General features: G+C 42.5%; 1 protein-coding gene across 4 annotated transcripts in view; it reads left to right on the top strand.

The window, feature by feature from the left end:
- RABGAP1L (RAB GTPase activating protein 1 like) overlaps nucleotides 1-18,868 on the top strand; it is a 680,962-nt gene that overhangs the window by 650,394 nt on the left and 11,700 nt on the right. For 3 of the 4 annotated variants that reach the window (XM_036756234.1, XM_036756236.1, XM_036756237.1), the window contains one exon: nucleotides 3,863-3,973. In XM_036756234.1, coding sequence (XP_036612129.1) covers nucleotides 3,863-3,973 — 111 coding nt within the window. Of the gene's footprint in view, nucleotides 1-190; nucleotides 416-3,862; nucleotides 3,974-18,868 lie in introns of those variants that run through there. The other variant, XM_036756238.1, reaches the window with a different exon arrangement.

Here is an 18,868-nt window from a genome sequence, read left to right on the forward strand (position 1 = left end):
GCTATTTTGTAAGGTTTCTGACACTGTACATGTAAATGAGTCCCACCCAGCTTTCATGACAGCAGTGGAAACAACTTACACCACGACTACTAATCATGCTATGTACAAACATATTCATCCGTCATGCAAGCTGAGAATAGCATCATGGAGAGGGTGGAGTTTGAGTTTATCGGTCTTCCTGAGTTGGGACTTGCCCACTGGCTTTCTCAAGTCAGCTTTCTTTCACCAAATGTTTGCTGTCATAGAGAAGGCTCTAAGGAGAAAAAATTAACAAAATAGAATTAACAAGTGTCTCTTTTGTTGTTGCTGTTTCCTAATTTTATTAGTAGGCATTTAAATTTCATTGGATATCCTTTTTTCCATTATTTTTGTACCTATGATTGAAAACAGTAGTTGGTCTCTGACTTTGCAGGAGGTAAGTTTTTCATTTGTGTATGTCTGTAATCGTGTCTGTCTCTTTGGAAAATGCAGTATCCTCCTCTCAAAGTTATTCACCAAACTTTCCCTGCTATACCTCCTTCCCCTATGGAAGAGCAGGGGAAGAGAATCCAGGAGGAAAGGACTCCCTCTTTTTATTCAGAGGCTGTCGGCCAAGTGATATTGGAGGGTGCTTCAAGTCAAGTGAGAATTGTAAATGTTAGAAATACAGTGCCTACTGCAGTCTCTTCAGAGAGGGAGCAGGAAGCAATTGTCTGTTTACCAGCTCTGAGCATTCAGCAAGTCTGACTGGTCTGCTTGTGCAAGATTATAGAATGCTCCCACAAAGACAAAGGAGCCCCTTGGCCATCAAACTAAATCTCAAAAATCACTCTCCATGCATAGCAAGAGAGATTCCTTGCCCAGGTTTCAGAATGACCTAGACAAAGCTTTCTGAAATACATCAAAATGAAAGTCTCTTCTCTTCCTTTTAGTGTAGTGTTCATTTGTATAACCCTGAGGTTTCTCCCAAGGAATCCGTCAGTTACAGTTCCTTCACAGTAGGGGCCCGGACAGCCAGCCCAATAATGCAGCCTTATTTCCTTTGGCTTGTGGCTGGTTGTAGGAAAAGAGGGTCAGGCGGTTTCCTTGGTCTTTGGAAATGACTCTCTTCAGTAGCAGTGATTTATTCACTAGCATAACAGATAGTCTCTCCTTTTTGTAACATTCCCCGGAGGAGGAAGAAGAGGAGGAGGACACTGCATTTTTAGCCACTTTGCTTGCTTTCCCACTTGTCTGTGAGTGAAGCAGGAGCCTGAGACCTCACGTGCTGCTTGCTTTGCAGACACTGAACTGAAGCTTCTTGCGAAGGGGGACAGCCCCCCACCCCACCCCATTACTTTGTACCTATCTTAAGGGGGTCGTCCGACATTCCTGGTTTCTATAAGATCTTCCTCTAGCCTGTATTCCTCTAAAGAAGGATTATTACAATTCCAGTAATTACTTTAATATGGAATTCCTACTTCTGGCCAGGATCGAAAGTGAACTCATCTTTTTGTTGTTGTTCCACCAAAAAAAACCAAAACAAAACATGGTCAGCTGATCTCTGATCCAAAGTCAGATGGTTGATTACCTTGGGACATTGTAGGAAGGTTTTCAACCAAATACTGCTCGGGAAACATCCAGCACCTTTAGCTGGAGACTCATTTCACTCACTTCTACAGTGTAACCTGAAGAACCCTAGAGGCTACAAACTTCTCCTTGTTCCTTATAGTCCAGTCAGTATAATATAAATGTAGTTCTCTGGGGACTTTTGTATGCCTAGGAGACAGTTATGCAAGAATGTTTTAAGAAGCAGTGAAGTTGTTTAGCTGAGATAAAAGACTAGTCCTTTCTTAGACTACGCAAAAGGAACTCACCAAAATGAAAGAAATTACAAAGCTCCTTTACCGTGCAACCTGTGTTGCACAAGTTCTATTGAAACTGAAGACTAGTTGTTTGCAAAATACCTGTTTCCTGGCCTTGTTAAAAATTTTTACCAAAAAAAAAAAAAAAAAAAAAAAAAAAAGGGCTTCAGAAACGTCCCCACACATAGCTCATAGCCCATAGAAAAGATGTTGTCAGAGAAGGGTACTGAAAGCAGGATTGTCTGGCCTTTGTGTACAATTTGTTGTCTCTTGTAGAATTTAGAAAGATGTGATGGGGACACTGATTTTGTTTTTCTGTGACATGCAAACTGTTTCATCATGCTTAGGAGGGTGGGATAGAGTTGAAAGACTCCACTGAAGGGACAGACAGAATTACTGAGGGGTAAACGTTTTCATTTAAGGAGTGTCTTGGAAAGTTTTATTGGTAAGGCAATACTTCAGACTTGATTACAAGCTGTTACGCTGTATTTTGTCCCAGTGTGTCCTATGTAGGAAACAACCTTCAAAAGGGAAAAGAATGCTCTTGTAAAAAAGGTTTTTTTTTTTCTGGGACTCCCCACCACCACCAAAAAAATTTATCAACATAAAAATTTTACAGTGTTGCTCTTAGAATAATTTTCCAAAACTTGCCACTATCTTCTGTACATCTCACAGTGGAAAGTGGAGAGACCCTAAGTCTTGGGAAGACCCCCAAGTGGAGCCTTTGGAGGTTAGCTCAGTAGGGGTGGCCCACCCATCAGCACATAGTCCACAGTGTGCATGAGATTGTTTGGCATACACTTAGGAGCATCACGCAGTCACCTACTTTGTTGAGCTCTCTGGTTGGTTTGTTTTATTTTATTTTTAAATGAGGTCCACAAATAGCAGTGTCTTTCCTAGTGCTCTATTCAGTTCACTCTATTGCAGTATTTCCCAGAGCTATGGATTTGACTCCTTTGCTTGAATTTTTGCCTGTCTTGCAGAAAATAGTCTTGACGATGCATATTTGAAAAACAGGAAGGTGTCTTACATTGAAGTCTTTCCTGTCAGATCTCTTTTGAATCTCCTGTGATTAATGACAGCTAAAGCATTTTGATACCTTGGAAAGAAAGGCACCAAATTGTTATTCTTTAAAAAAAAATTAAGTTTATATCTCTCAAAATCATAAGTGTAGGAAGAATGTTAAGATAAATAATCCAGTTGTTGATAGAGTATTTCTGGGGGTCTTTATGGAAGAATGGAAGCTTCAGAGGACTTTGTTTTTTGCAATGGGGTGGGATCTCTTAGCCATACCTTTTGCTAATGGTGTTCTCATTGACTTGACTGAGAACTCTAGTAATGACCCAGAGGAATCTAGCCCAGTAATTTACATTTATACAGTGCTTTTCATCCAATGATTTCCTTGCCATTCAGATATTATCTTCAATACCATTGCTTCCATTTGACAGGGAAATTGGGGTCCGCAAAAGTTTGCTTGGCTATTCACAGTTATGAGTTGTTGCAGACCCTGAGTATCTTGATTTCCAGGCTTGTAGTCTAAATAAAACATGATTGATTTTTTTTTTGCCTGATTTTGAAAAAAAAAAAAGATTAGAAGTATCTCTTAATATTTTCTCCAGTTCTAGTACCATGGTCTGCAGTTTCCTATTGGGGATGAGGAACTGATTCTTCTCTGTGTTTCTGGCCCACATGGAGGTTCTAAATCTGTATTAAAACATAGTGAGGTAAAGGCCTAGAGCTGAGAATATGTCTGGAAGACTTTTCCTTTTTTTATAGCAATGTGTTTCATCTGAGGGCGTACTGGGGAGTTGGGAATTTTGCTGGGTAGAGTACTGCATCTGCACCGCTGGCTTAACTCACTGTTGTTTCCCCCAAACAGCAGTCCTGCCTTACTGTGCCACGTCTGCCTTCTCCTACCTACACTTCTAAGATTCACCCTTGTTTTGCCCCCCTCCCCCCTCCCCTACCCTCTGCCTTTTGTTTCTGCTAGTCTGTACAGGTGTTCACTTTCCCTTTTGGCTCTTGCCTTTTTTTCACAGAGAGAGAACCGGAGGTTGCAGGAAGCCAGCATGCGGCTAGAACAAGAGAATGATGACCTTGCTCATGAACTTGTAACCAGCAAAATCGCTCTGCGAAATGACTTGGACCAGGTAAAACTAGTCATACATGAAGTAGAATTAAGAATGTGACTCTTACCTTAAAGAAAAGTCTTCCCTCTGGTGAGAGAAGTAAACAGTGCCTGCTGTTAGGAGAGAGTTGGCTTCTTCTTGGTTCTAAAAGAGTATGTGACCCACTCTTCCCCTCCACCCCACCACAGCCTTTGAACCTCTCTAGTTTCTACCCCCTCACCTGCTCCTCCCAAACCGCCAACTGCCAGGTGTGGCTGCCAGGAAAAAATTCTCTAGGGGTACATTGATGCCAGCTGAAATTCTGCAAAGTGTCTTAGCTGTTGTGAATCTGGAAGTTTTGTACAAAGGACACAAGTTCAGGGGGCATTTAGCAAACCTAGGAGGACCATAAGTGGATTAGCTGCAGGTACTGACTTAATCTTGGCCTTTCCCATAATGCTGTCAACTTTAGAGTTCTGCTTCCCTTTGAAAACTCCACCTATAGATACGAACAACAAAGTGTAACAGTGGGAGACCATCAGTGTGGGAAGGGTATCAAGAATCCTGTCTGGGGGTGGGGGGGGAGCCTGGAAAATCAGACTCTTATGTTGGAAAGGACCTTCCTAAGAGGTCTGGTCCAACCCCCTGTCTCACACATAACCCTTTTACAATATCACTGACATTTAGTCAGCTCTTAAGATGCCAAGGAGCACACTTTGCTCATTGGTGCCCAGGACTTGGAAGACAGGTAGACCACAGAAGAAATGACTTGTCTATGTCATGGGCTTAGTTAGCAACAAGCCCAGTTCTGTTTAAAGAATAACAATATGGTGCCTTTCTTTCCAAGCTATCAAGCTGCTTTAGCTGTCAGTAGTTACAGGAGATTCAAAAGAGATCTGACAGGAAAGACTTCACTGTAAAACACCTTCCTGTTTTTCAAATATTCATTGTCAAGACTATTGTTGGAGGTTATTCAAGTGAAGGTGTGACTGAAAGTGTAGCAACAGGAGAGGAAATTTTGTCCGGGTCCTTCTTCCTCCGTGTTTTATCAGTGCAAATCCATCCATTTCCCATTTATCCTTGACATTACGTATAAAGTTTGGGTCTGACGGCTGGAATTATCTACACTTTTGATTTCATTGGCAACTCATCAGTTACGTATAGTCTTAGAGAGCTGCCTGGGCCCTGAGAGTTTACGGGACTTTCCCATGATCACATAGCTAATTTGTCAGAGGTGTGACTTCAATCCAGGACTATCTAACTTCAAGGCTAGCCCTCAGTCTGCTAGTCCAAACCAATTTTAATTTATGTGTAATCTATGTGATGAAAAGTTAGAAGTAATATAGTACATACATGGATAAAGCAAAGCAAGCAAGACAGTCTTTGTCTTCAGTGAGCTTATGTTCTAATGGGCAGAAGACAGCACATAAAGGGAAGCAGGAAAAAGGGTGGGAGAATACGTGCATGGCGGCATTCATGGTTGGAAATGGTCTCTGGGAAGTACAATGGAGGTCTGGTTCTAGGCAGGAAAGATGATGGCTCACCTAGCAGAGCCTTGGCTGATCCCTGGGACAGAATCAAAGGTTCTGGTAAGTGGGGGAGGGGCAGATAACCATGTTGGTCAGAGTGGAGGCTGCATGGTTTGGAAATGGTGGCTGGAAGATAGTGAAAAGTTATTCCCAACATATTTCTAGAAATTGCTTTTGTCCTCAGAGAGAGAGAAGGGATTAGCTTTTATTTACAGGAGAATTGGTTATTTGCTTTTGCTTTTTTGAGTCCATCTATTCAGCATTTTCTTCTTCTACTTAGCTAGTCTGAAAAATTATACTTCAAATGAGTGCTTCCCTCTGACAATGGAAGGCACCCAGATTAAGGCAATAGTGATGAAATTGAGAAACCTGGTGGTGCAGCAGAGTGTCCAGCAGAGTGTGGCCTCTTAGCCACTGCACTGAGAATATTTCCTCGGTAGGAAAAGCCCCCTTTTTTCCAATAAAACACAGTTTATAATGGCTGTTAACATGAATACCCCTAAACTGATATATCCTACAAGTATTTTAGGTCAGTTAGGTGGCACAGTGCGTGGCATGCCAGGCCTGGATTCAAGAAGCTTCATCTTCCTGCATTCAAAGCTGGCCTCAGACACTTACTAGCTGTGTGACACGGAGCAGTTCCCTTCACCCTATTTGTCTCAGTTTCCTTATCTGTAAAATGAGCTGGAGAAGGAAATGGCAAACCACTGTAGTATCTTTCCCAAGGAAGATGCACATAAAAGGTGCATAGTACTATGCAAGGTAAGAAGTAAGAGTGATTAAAAAAAATCATAGTCCCTGAACTCAAAATGTATAGTCTAGTTGAGAAGACACATCAAGAAGACAAGTCAGCAAACATTTATTAAGCACTTACTGTGTGCCAGGTGAGGCAGCTAGATGGCTCAGTGGATAGAGCACTGGCCTGGAGTCGAAGACCTGAATTCAAATGCAGCCTCAGACATTCACTGGTTGTTTGACCCTGGACAAGTCACTTAACCTGTTTGCTTTAATCCACTAGAGAAGGACCTGACAAACCACTCCATTATCTTTGCCAAGAAAACCCAATGGATTTTGGGATGGTGTGGTCCATTGGGTCATGAAGAGTCAGACATAATTGAACAACACCAAATGTGCCAGGCATTGTGCTGAGTTCTGGGAATACAAATACAAAAAAGGGTCTGTGCCCTTAAGGAACTTCTATTCTAAGAGAGCTGAAAAGGGCATGGGGGCATAATGGAGCAGTCCCGAGGAGTACAGTGCAGGGAGGGAGGGAAAGAAGGGATGGCTCACCTGCTTGCAGGTTCTGGGAGGAGCCCTCCACCCTCAAGGGAGGGGCCCCAGGGGCAAAGGGAACTAAGGAAGTCTGGGAAGTGGTCTTTGTTTGGATGAAGAGGTTTCTGGGGCTTGATGGAAAAGCCCAGAGATAGTCAGTAACCATTTCTGTTCTTGAAGTTTCAGTGTCAGAGGGAAGCGTTTCAAAAAGTGATTTCTTCATTTTAGGGTGGAAAGGACCTTGAAGGTTTCTTGGTCTTAGCTGTTAATGAGGCTGGTAGCAGAAGGGAACACCCCACACTTTCTCCCAAGTATTTCCTGTTGTACCTCAAAATCTTTTGAGGTTGATTTTTGATGTTGATCTCAGCATACCAGCAAAAGTGAACCCCCAAAGTAACTACATAGCTTTAAAGAGGAAAGTATTAAATGGGGATTTTCAAAATAGAGGTTATGAGAGAATTTTTAGCTTGGTACTAAGCATATCAGTTGAGTGTAAATTGAACTACCAAGTGTGTGGCTCATCAGTAATAAAAATAAAATCTTTAAAAAATAATTCTAAAATTAGAAAGCACGTGATGATTTCTGTAAAGACAATTAAAATGCATTACAATCAGTAGCTGACCTAAGCCCAGCTAGGCCTTCCTGGATAAAAAAGCATGGATCTTTCAGCTCCTGGGAGAGGAAGAGAGGGACAGAAGGGAAAGGGAGAGGCACACAAGGCAGCCCTGCTCTCTTGTCCTTAGGCATAAGAAGAAATAGAACCTTAGCTGGTAAATTCTTGCTCCCTCCATGGTAGACAGGGTCAAAGACCAAACCCACTTTCTAATAATGCTAGACCATAGGTTTAGTCATTACATCTCCTCCCCTTTCAGCTTTACCTCCTTGGAGGTGATACAGTTGCCTTTCCAAAGCTTGGAGGTGACATAGTACTTTTCTGCAATGGAAACTATGAAAATGGGAGTAAATCAGTTTGGAAGGAGTCTGTCAGTCAGCAAGTGTTTATTAAGTGCTTACTATATACTAGGCATCATGCTGAGCACTGGAGAGACGAAGTGTGGCAAAAAGAGTCCCTGCCCCCAGGGTACTCATGTTCTTATGAGGGGGAGAGCTTACACATAGCTAGTACATACAAGATACATGCTGAGTGTAAACAGTGGAAGGTCAGATCAGAGGGAGGACACTGGGGTAGGAGAAAGGAGGGGAAGAGCCTCTTAAAGATGATGGGATTTTAACGGAATCTGGAAGGAGGCCATGGAAGCCAGGAGGCAGAAGGGAGAAAGAGCATTCCAGGTGTGGGGGACAGCCGGGGTGAACAGACACAAGGTAACTAGATACTATCATGTGGAGGGGCAGCAAGAAGGCCGGTGTCACTGAATCCTTGAGTCCGTGGAGGGGAAGGAAGGGGAAGACGGTGGAAAAATAGAAAGGGGCCAGGTGACGAGGGCTTTAAAAGAGTATTTTTGCATTTGATCCTAGAAGTAATTGAGAAGCACTAGAGTTTATTTAGTAGAGAAGTGACACGCTCAGACCTCCACTTAGGAAGATAACTTTGGCCAGTGACTAGAGAGTGGTCTGGAGTGCAGAGAGACTCTAGTCAGGAAGACCAAAGAGAAGGCTCTTGTCTAGTCATGAAGCAACTGTACCAGCCTCCCACCAACATGAAGCTAATTTGAATGGAGAGATAAGGGGACATATACAAGAGTTGTTGTGAAGGTAACAATGACAGGCTTGGAAACAAAATGGGTATGTGGGGTAACTTTGGGTGAGGAGAGATGACATTGAGATTGCAAGCTGAGAGGTGGGGAGAATGGTAGGAAAATTAGCAAGAGGGGTGGGCTTGGGGGCATCTGATGCATATTAAGTGAACAAATACACTGCCTCCTTGGAGTCTGCAGTATTGAATCAAATGGTCTTTCCAAGAAACTGCCCCTGTTAACTATAACATTGCCAGGGATAGTGGAACTAGGGACCCAGCTACAAGGGATTAGCCTTTAACTATGACAGAAAAACTGGGAACCTGGGATACCTCATAAAATAACCTCCCCTTGAAGCCTTTGTGGCTACGGAGGATGCCACAATCAGGGTCAAAACTGATGACTGGCACTTGCTAAAATGTTTACACTTGATTCAAGTTAGCAACAGATTTTTCTGTACCTCATTTTTAAAAACCCTCTTTATTGAGGTAACAAGCAGTTTTTAAAAACTTCATAACATTTTGATAAAGTTGCTCAGTTCAATAACTTTTTGTTAAGCAGTTGCTACATACTAGCATGAAGCTGGTGTTTGGTGAGATACTAAGATGAGTAAGAAATAATCTTGGCCCTCAAGGATTTTTCTGATTTTGTTTGTTAAAAGCTAAAAAACTCTAAGGTACAAGTGTACTCTATTCTAACTTTGAATGTGTTTAGTCCATTCCCTCTTTTGCTCAATTTCAAAATAAGAACCTGATTTTATTCTCAGCCCTCTGGACATTAGGCTTCCTCAGCATCAGGACCCCAACCCACAGATTGAAGCCTCTTTTAAGTGTGTGTACATATACAAAACCAAAGCAAAGAGAAACACAAAAGTGGGATGTTACCTTCCCTCAGTGAAGCTACATTCTGCTGGAAGTGATACAACAGAGACTCAAAGATGATACCAAGAAATCTGAAAAGAGAGAAGCGAGCAAATGCGGAGAGGGGAGTGGGGATCAAGGAAGGCTAAGGGGTGGAGTTAGAACCTGAGCTGAGACTTAAAGGACAAGGATTCTGAAAGGCTGAACTGAAAGGGGAGTTGACTCCAAGCTCAGGAGACAGTTGTGCAGCTATACAGAGATGGAAGATGGGAGTGTCACGTGGGGAACCAGCAAGAAGTCCAGTTTGGCTGAAACTTCAGCACTGTGAAGGGGAATGATATGAAATAAGTCTGGTAAGGTAAGTTGCGGGGAGGCGGGGGACACTTCTGTTTTATTCTTGAGGCAGTAGGGAATGGCAGGGTCAGACTTAGGCCTGGTGAAGATTGTTTTAGCAGCCGTGTGGAGCAGCAGTGTTTTGGAGAGGGGAGAGACTGAGCAGACTAAAACAGAGTGTCTTACAAAAGTTCAGACAGGAGGTGATGGAAGAGAAAGGAGCTAATGTGAGGGCTGTCCAGAGAAAGAATGAACAAAATTTGGCAACTTTTTGAATAACCTGCAGCAGGGCAGCAAGGGGGACAGTAGAAGTAAGAGTCAGGATTAACTCTGAGTTTACAAATTTGAGCGACTCAGAAATGAGTCTGCCTTCTGCAGAAATAGAGGGGTTTGTAAGAGGGACCGCCTGGCTAGGTGGGGGAAAATAACAGGTTCTGTTTTGCTCATGTTAGCTTTGGTGCAAACAGAACATCCTGGTGATGTCTGGTGGGTAATTCACAGTGTGGGACTGATGTTCATAGATTGGGGTGTTACTGGTGTTGTTATCAGGCCTCCTTATGCCCCCATATCTTTTGGGGGCAAGTATCCTTGGGGTCTTCTGTTCACAGTCACAAGAATCCCTAAAAGTTGAACCTCACAAAATAGCAGCATTGCTTGAGAGAGGAACATTTAACGTGGACCACAAGACACATGGTTTATGGAGCAAATTATTAGCTCAGTAATAACCACATAGTATAAACTCAGTAAGGTTGATATCAAGTACATATAATACCATGGGAAATTCCTAACTCCATATAAACTTGCAAATAAATAGTTACTGTTAGGCAATTAAAGTTTCTTAACCCACCTCTGAGACACAGTGGCTGTGTGACCCTGGGCAAGTCTCTGTAACCTCTTGTTGCTCCAGACCACTCAGTAAGACTTATAACTTGAAGAGAAGGTGCAGACCTGCATTAGCAGGGTAGTTTCTTCATCTGGGAGATCCCCTATAGCAATAAAGTCATAGTTCTAAAGAAATAACCCTAACAATGGAATAAGACATAGTTGTTCTTGGGGGAAAGAAGACACTTGATTAACAACTGATAACTGTCCTTTTGTGGTTGTTTTTGAGTCATTTCAGTTGTGTCTTACTCTTCTTGTCCCCATTGGAGTTTTCTTAACAAAGGTACTGGAGAGAACTGATGGGAGGGGCAGAGCCAAGATGGCTTCTTGAAAGCAGGGACTTGCTTAAGCTCTCCCCTAAATCCCTCCAGACACCTGTAAAAAATGACTCTAGACAAAGATGCTGGAGTGTTTTTCCATTTCCTCCTTCAGCTCATTTCACAGATGAGGAAACTGAGGCAAATAGGGATAAGCGATTTGCCCAGGGTCACACAGCTAGTAAGTGTCTGAGGCAAGATTTGAACTCAGGAAGATGAGTCTTCCTGACTCTAGTCCCAGCACTCGATCCCCTGCCCCAATTGTCCTGTCATGTGACAAACCCAGTCATATAATCCTAGTCATGTTGCTTCTTGCCAGTATCCAATACTACTCCTCAGCTTTTGCCCTAAGGGTGAGACAATAATTTATCTCCTTCCATCGACTCTACCAGCTCTGCAAAAGTATTGGCTGTGTTATAAGGAAGGAGTCGGTTTTGAATCAGATCCATGACCTGCTGAGGACAGTTCCTGTATTGGTTGGAACCAGGTAGAAGGAAGGGAGCATTATTCTACAGCTCTCCCCTCATCCCAGTTCCAAACAGCTAAAAAGAAGGTACACTGTCAGTTAGTTATGATAGTGCCCAGGATACCTGAGATGAGGAGGGCTTCGTAATGACGCAGACTGAGAACTTGTCATAGATTCCTCCTCACCAGAAGTCCTCAGACAAAAGCTGGATGATCACTTTTCAGGGACACTATAGAGAGGATTTTTGTTTCAGGCACAGGTTGTATTAGTGGCCTCTGATCTCTTCCAGCTCTGAGATTCTGTGATCCTGAGATGATAAATGGACTAGTGGGGGCTGATGAGCGGACCAAAGGAGAACATGTAGAGAGCAGAGAACCTAAAACAGCCTTAGGAGAATCTTTCAATATTGGAGGAGGAGATGGATGACAATACAACCAACAATACTGGGAAGGAACAGAATGATAGGTAACTAGGAGAGAATGACGTTGTGGGAATGAAGAGAGGAGAGAGACATGTAGGAGGAGAGGAGTGCCGAGAACTTCACAGAGGTCAGGGAAGACGCAGTCTAAGACGTGACGGTGGGTTTCATAGTGAAGAGATCATTGGTGCCATTTGAGAGCGATTTCAAGGAAAGTGGTGGGTCTAGAAGCAAAGCTGCAAGGATTGAGGAGTGAGTGGGCAGCGAGAAAAGAGGCAGCAAATGTAGCCATTATTCCTAGGAGTCTGACAGGGAGAGGTAAGAGAAAGCTAGGATAATAAATATAAAGATCTAGGCATATCTGGCTGTAGGGAAAGATCGAGATTAAAGGAGAAAACAGAAAAAATTGATGAGACATCATTTGAAGGGGATGGAAAGAGAAGGGGAGTGGGAGCAGGATGGTGAAAGGCTTCCAGATGATACCATCCATAGGGAGGATCATTGGAAGGATCTGAGAAGCCTTCTTGGCCTTGAGAAGAATTAGCTAGGACATGACGCTTACCTTAAGTGTTGGAAGGGGTAATATGTGATAGTGGAATTCCACTTGTTCTGCTTACACCTGAGGGCAGAATGAGCAGTAATGCTTGGAAGTTTCAGAGAGGTCAATTTAGGGTTAACGTACAGAAAATGCCTTAATGGTCAGAACTATCCAAAAATGGAATGAACTGCTTCCAATGAGAATGTGTTCTCCCTCACTAGAGGGAAATGCTTCTCATAAGAGCCGGATGTACACACTTGGTAAATAGAAAACCTAGAAGCCAACACTGATTGTATTTGATGGCCTATGAAGTTTCTTTCAGCTCAGAGATTCTGTGATTCAGTGAAAGAGAGGGGCTAGGCTTGGCAAGGAGTCTCCTTCTCAGAGATTCAAATAAAGGAAGTAAGGATGGGAGAGGATGTAAAGGGATTTTACAGCGAGATAAAGATGGAATAATGAGGAAGCCCACAGCCAGTTCAGTAGAGGAGAAGGCAGAATTATCTGCTTGAGGGAGTAGGTGGATGAGTATAGGGTGGGGTTGAGAAGAAACTTGGAAGAGGTTTGGAACACTCATGGGGTGGGGAGGGGAAGTATAATCAAGAGTCAATCAGAGAAAAATAAAAGAATCGCTGTGTAACAGTGAGAGCCCAGTTGAAAATAGATTTTTAAAAATTCTCTGAGCCCTCAATTTTCTCTTTCTCAGTCTCTCCTTTTCTTAGCTACCTCAGAGAAGAATCTGCCAGGGAGGAAAGAAAGATGCAGTTCTCCATATCTTTTTCTGGCTCTTTTCATCCCTTCCATTCCTGGAAAGGAATTTTTAAATAGGGAGAAAAGAAGCAACTGGCACCTTTCCAGTAGGAGCTCTGAGTCCCTGTTACTTTAATAATTTTTTAAAATCCTTTTAACCGTTTAGGAAAATAGTAGAACCATCCCTTCCCTTTTATTTCCCAGGCCAGAATCTGCCCATTTGAAACATATAAAGTAGATTGCTAATTTCTTATCTTGTTTTGCCAGTTTCTTCAAAAAGTATTTCAAGGAAGTATGAAGGGACCTTATTTATTCTGAGAGAACTGAACATTTTGTTCAGAAAAGAAACTGGTTATCTCACATGTTTCATTGTGGCATATATAATGTCCATGTGCCATGTTACTTTGATACCCCCAGCTCAGACATTTTTAAGAAGTCTATTAGAGGAACTAATATGGCGGTGTTCTAATTGGTATGCCTCCCATAGTTGGGCAGAATTTCTGTTGTTAGTGGGTACTTCACACTTAGAAGCACTGAGGTTCTCAGTAAGTGTCGATGTTGATGACTTGTGCTGTCATGATGCTCCCCAGGGACCATGAATCATAAAACACTTTGTTTAGAAGCAAAATTAGATGCCACACTCACAACTTCAAATCTGGCTCTGTTTTACTAATAGCATACAGTCCCGCCCTCTGACAGGGCTGTGTCTTAGAGCAGAGCTAAGAGCTAAGCTGAGTCGAACTGCAGTTACAGGATCTCTGGCCACATGGGACCCAAGACTGCAGCATTATTTATTCACACTTGCCTCAGGTTGATCCTTGCTGTTAGTAAGTTCATAACACTAATGCTCCTGCCTTGGGTCGACCCTACTCTTAGTGGATTAGCAAAATGGGGCCAGATTTGAAGTTGTGAGTGGTATCCAATTTTGCTTCTAAAACAAAGTGTTTTATGATTCATGGTCCCTGGGGAGCATCATGACATAGAACCTCTGTGCTACTAAGTATGAAGTACCCACTAACAAAAGAAACTCTGCCCAAGTAGGGAAAGCATACCAATCAGAACCCTGCCATATTAGTTTTGTTTTGTGGCACAGCCATAGTATGTATTGATAGATCTATGGATAAAGTGAGACTTGAGAGACTGTTTACAAAAAGTGTGCACAACAGGAACTGTTATTTACTTAATATTAATGAATGGTTGTCATATAGGCATTCATTTAAGTGCTAATTAAAAATTACTAAGAGAAATCTTCTTGTTTGTGTTTGCCACTGATGTTTCTGTTATTGCCCAAATCCAAACTATTATGTCATGAAACTCAAAACTATCTTAGAGCGTGAGCATGTAGTAGGATGCCTATTGAATTCTCACTACAGAACCTCAGCTAAAAACCAAAAATATGTTTTTTTTTAAAAACCTTAAATAGAAAAATAAAACCAACAAACCAGATAACTAAAGGGAATTATCCTCAGGTTACAAGAGAATTCTTTTCCCAAAAACAGATAGACAGACTCGGAATGTTTAGCCTGGAAGAGAAAAGACAAAAGGGAGATATGATACTATTGCTGTCTTCAGACATCCAAAAAGTCATCATGCTTTTCTTCAGAGGGTAGAGCTACGTGGAAGTTACAAGACGTAGACTTCAGGTCAATGTGAAAGACCTGAGTTCATATGAGACTGCTGACACTAACAGTGTGATCCTGGCAAAGCACTTAACAGCTGTCTGCCTTGGTTTATCTGTAAAATGGAGATGATAATAGCACCACTTCCCTGGTGGTTCTGACAATAAAATGAGATAATATTTGTAAAGGACTTTGCAAACTTTGAAGTTCTGTAGAAATGCTAGCTACTCAACAGCAGAACAAGCTGCCTCCCAAAGTAGTGAGTAGTGAGTTCCCTGACACCTAGCACGTTCTTTTAGATCCTGGATGACCGTCCATCAGAAGTGAGCTATAGAAGAGATTTCTGCATAGAGTGAGAAGTTGTACTAATTCCAAGGCTCTTAACCTTGTTTGTGTTCTGAGCCCCTTTGGCAGTCTGGTGAAGCCTATGGCCCCTTTCTCAGAATCATGTTTTAAATGCATAAAATACGTAGAATTAAAAAGAAAACCAATTACACACACACACACACACACACACACACAGGATGTCCCAAAAGCAGGGCAGTTTTAAGACTTTGGGGACACCCTAATATATGTGTATTTTGTCCAAAATCTCTAGCGTACCTACAAATGATAGCGTGAGGGGAGTCTGTTGTATCACAAATTTCTGGTAGCAGCAAAATCCCTAACGACAAAGATGTGACAGTTGCAATGTGAAAAATGCGTATGCTCTAGGACAATGACGTACGCAGTCCTAGAGCGTAGCCACTCTGCCAGCTTCACTGTGCCACAGAGCTCGACTAAGCTATTCTGAGTAATATGAATATTCAAATCAACTACAGAGGACCTATGAAGAACGATGCTCTCCACCTCCAGACAAAGAACTGCTATATGGAAGTTTGTATTGTATGGTTTCACATATATATATCTGTATCAAATGTTGGCCTCCTCTACTGCGGTGTTGGGAGGAACTCAAAATGTAACCTCCTCCCCAAACAAACAAACAAAAATACGATAGAGCTCTTCAGGGCTAGACATGTGGCGTAAGAAGGAACACAAACAGAAAGTTCCCTGCCTGATCCCTATGCTGCTTCAGTGAATTGTGGTTGCCTCTACCCAGGCTGTTAGTATTACTCCTGCAGGGAGAAATGAGTCTGTAGCCTTCTCCCAAAGGACTCCTTACCTCACCCCAAGTCCACTGCAGCTCAGAATGTGCCACCATCTGAGAGGCTTGTGGGATACAGCTTACACACAGGTTTGGTAAGTTAAAACCACACAGTTTAGGCATCTCTAGGCATTTCCAGTTCTTCCAACATTCATCTCTTCTTGAACACATTGAAAATAGAGTTCTTATGCCTTCAGCCCTAGGCCTGAAACTTTTTTGTCTTCAGCTGAAACTGTTTTCTGCACCAATGATTAGAGCCCAGCCTTAGTGGCTTCTCAGGATTCTGCCTGGAGAATTTCTTTAGCACTTGGGGCCAGCTTGCCTGACCTACTCTTGCTGATTCAGCTGAGTGTCCATGTACTTCTGAGACATTTGTTAATTACACTGTCCCCTCATTCATTCTGGATCCCATTTTTTTCTTTGCATTCCAAGCTTCTTACAATTCAGAGTTCCAATTCAGAGAACCATTTTGGCTTCTTCCACTTTGCTTGTTTTACCTATGCATGTATTTCTTTGTCTATAGTCTCTTCTTGCTACCAACAATTGGCATAAACATAAGTGTCTCTGAAATTCAATTTCAGTTTATCAAAAAATGTTTCTTAAATGCCTACTCTGGAGAGGTACTGTATTAGGTATTGTCCCTGTCCCCAAGGAGCCTGCATTCTGTTGAAGGAGACTCGGGCACATACAGGTGAAGGCAAAATAGATGCAAAGTGATTGGGGGGCAGGATGGGAAGCCACAAGCACCTGGAGAGATCAGGAAAGGCTTCAGAATGTAGAAGGTGGTGCGTGAGCTGAATAGCGAAGGATTCTAAGAGGAGGAAGTGAGGAGGTCATGCATTCCAGGCACGAGGGATGAGCAGGGACAAAGGCTTAGGGTTGTGAGATGGAGTTCCAAGCATGAAGAACAGTGAGAGAGCCAGTTTGACTGTAGAGTAAGGACTTAAAGGGTTATAAGGTATAATTAGGCCAACACAGTAGATTGAGTTCAGATTGGAAAGGCCTTTAAATGTCAAACAGAAGAATTTGTATTTGATCCTAGAGGTGAAAAGGAGCCACTGGGTTTGATTGCTCTGGCACTTGTTAGAGCATGGGGACAAGTAGGGGTTTCTATACAGAGAAGAGATGGTAACAAGACAGTCAGCCAGCTGTTCTATATCAAGTTGAAATGGGGTAATAATAAGCATGGAGAGTTGACACATCTCGATGATGCACAATTTCAAATAATGGAACATGACTGTAGGAACTGATGGAAAACAGCAGCACAGCCACAGATGGGACAGGCTGCACATGGTTGTGAGGAATGGGATGATTCTTTAGGAATAAAGTCTATGTGCCCAACAACGTGTTCCAGAGCCAGAGTATCGCAGATCATGGCAGCTTCACAATTGGCGGTTGTAGCTCTATGCCAGAGAAAAGTCTTCATGGGCCATGAGTGAGAAGAGCTGTCAGCCTTTGCAGCCACTACCCATGAATGAATAAGCCTATGAACAGCCCTTAGTGTTCCATTCCGGTCAACGAACATTTATTTACAGCCTACTGTGTGCAAGGCACTGGGTGTACTGAGGCAAAAATGAAATAATCCCCACCTGTAAGGTACTGATACTCCACTGGAAGAAATATAACAAGCATACCAATAAGTACGTGCAAATTTGTGCAAATTGACCAACTGCTAAGGGAATCAGGAAAAGTCTAAAGTTGGGGCAGTTCTCCTGCTGTGCTTTGGCGGCTGTCTTATTGTTTGTTGTTGTTTACTCATTTTGGTCATGTCTGACTCTTTGTGACCTATTTGGGGTTTTCTAGGCAAAGATACTGGAGTGGTTTGTCATTTTCTTCTCCAGCTCATTTTACAGATGAGGAATCTAAGACAAACAGGGTGAAGTGACTTGCCCAGGGTCACTCAGCTAGTAAGTGTTTGAGGTCAAATTGAAACTCAGGTCTTCCTGACTCCAGGCCCGGCTCTCTGTGCACTATGGTACCACCTAACTGCCTTGGAGGATGGTAGAGATGCTAAAAGGTAGAGGCGAGGATGGTGTACATTCTAGGCAGCAGCCTGTGTAAAGGCTTGGGAAGAACATGAAGGATGATAATGGAAAGTCGGTTTGAAAAGAAAAGTGGGAGAAATATTGTGGAAGGCTTTAAATGCCAACCTAAGGATTTAAAATTTTACCTTAGAAGCAGCTGGGAACCACTGAAGCTTCAGAGTAAGGGAATGACTTGGTTAGATCTTTGCTTTTAGCAATATTAATTTGGCGGCTATGTGAAAAATTGATTAGAGAGGGAACAGAGAACAAACCTAAGACTGTTGTAATACTGGAATTGAGAAGTGCCAGGTACCTAAATTAGGGTGGTGACTGTTTTGGTGGTGAGACAGGCAGATGTGAGAGATGCTATGGAGGTAGAAGTGACAAGACTTGGCAACTGATTGGAGATGGGGGGAGGGGAAAGAAGGAATAAAAGTTAACTCTGAAGTTCTGAATCTGGGTGACTAAAAGGATACTAGTGCCATCAATCAAAATAAGGAAGTTAGGAAGAGGGGTGGATTTAGGGGAACAGGGAAGTTCCACTTTGGACATATTGACTTTGAGCTGCTTATGGCATATCCCAATGGAGATGGCCAGCAAGCAGTCGGTAATGAAGACCTGGAGTTCAGAGGAGGGATGAGAGCTAGCTATAGGGATTTCAACATCATTTGTATAAAAATGGAGGTCTTCAAAGAGGCTAGATGACTTCATAGGGCTTGTGATTGTGGGGATTCTTTTTCAGCTATGAATTTGACTAAAGACCACTAAGGGCCTTTCTGCCTCTTAAAGTCTGTGATTCCGAGATAATTTAATTCATGAACCAATATCACTAAGAGAAAGGGTGAAGAGAGAAAAGAGACAAGGGCACAAGAGAGAATCTTGGGGGACATTCAAACAAAGTATCATCATCTTTTAATAAGACATGGTTGTGGATGGATGGATGGATTGATATATGGATGGATACAATAGATAAGTATGTTGTATTACATATAATATCCACATATCTATAGATAGCCATATCAACAATTGCCCAGTGTTCAAAAACTGTTTAAGGCTATAGGAAATGCTACAATGCACGCCCACTCATGACATTT

The sequence above is a fragment of the Trichosurus vulpecula genome, chromosome 4 (genome assembly GCF_011100635.1).
Source record: "Trichosurus vulpecula isolate mTriVul1 chromosome 4, mTriVul1.pri, whole genome shotgun sequence".
NCBI lineage: Eukaryota > Metazoa > Chordata > Mammalia > Diprotodontia > Phalangeridae > Trichosurus > Trichosurus vulpecula.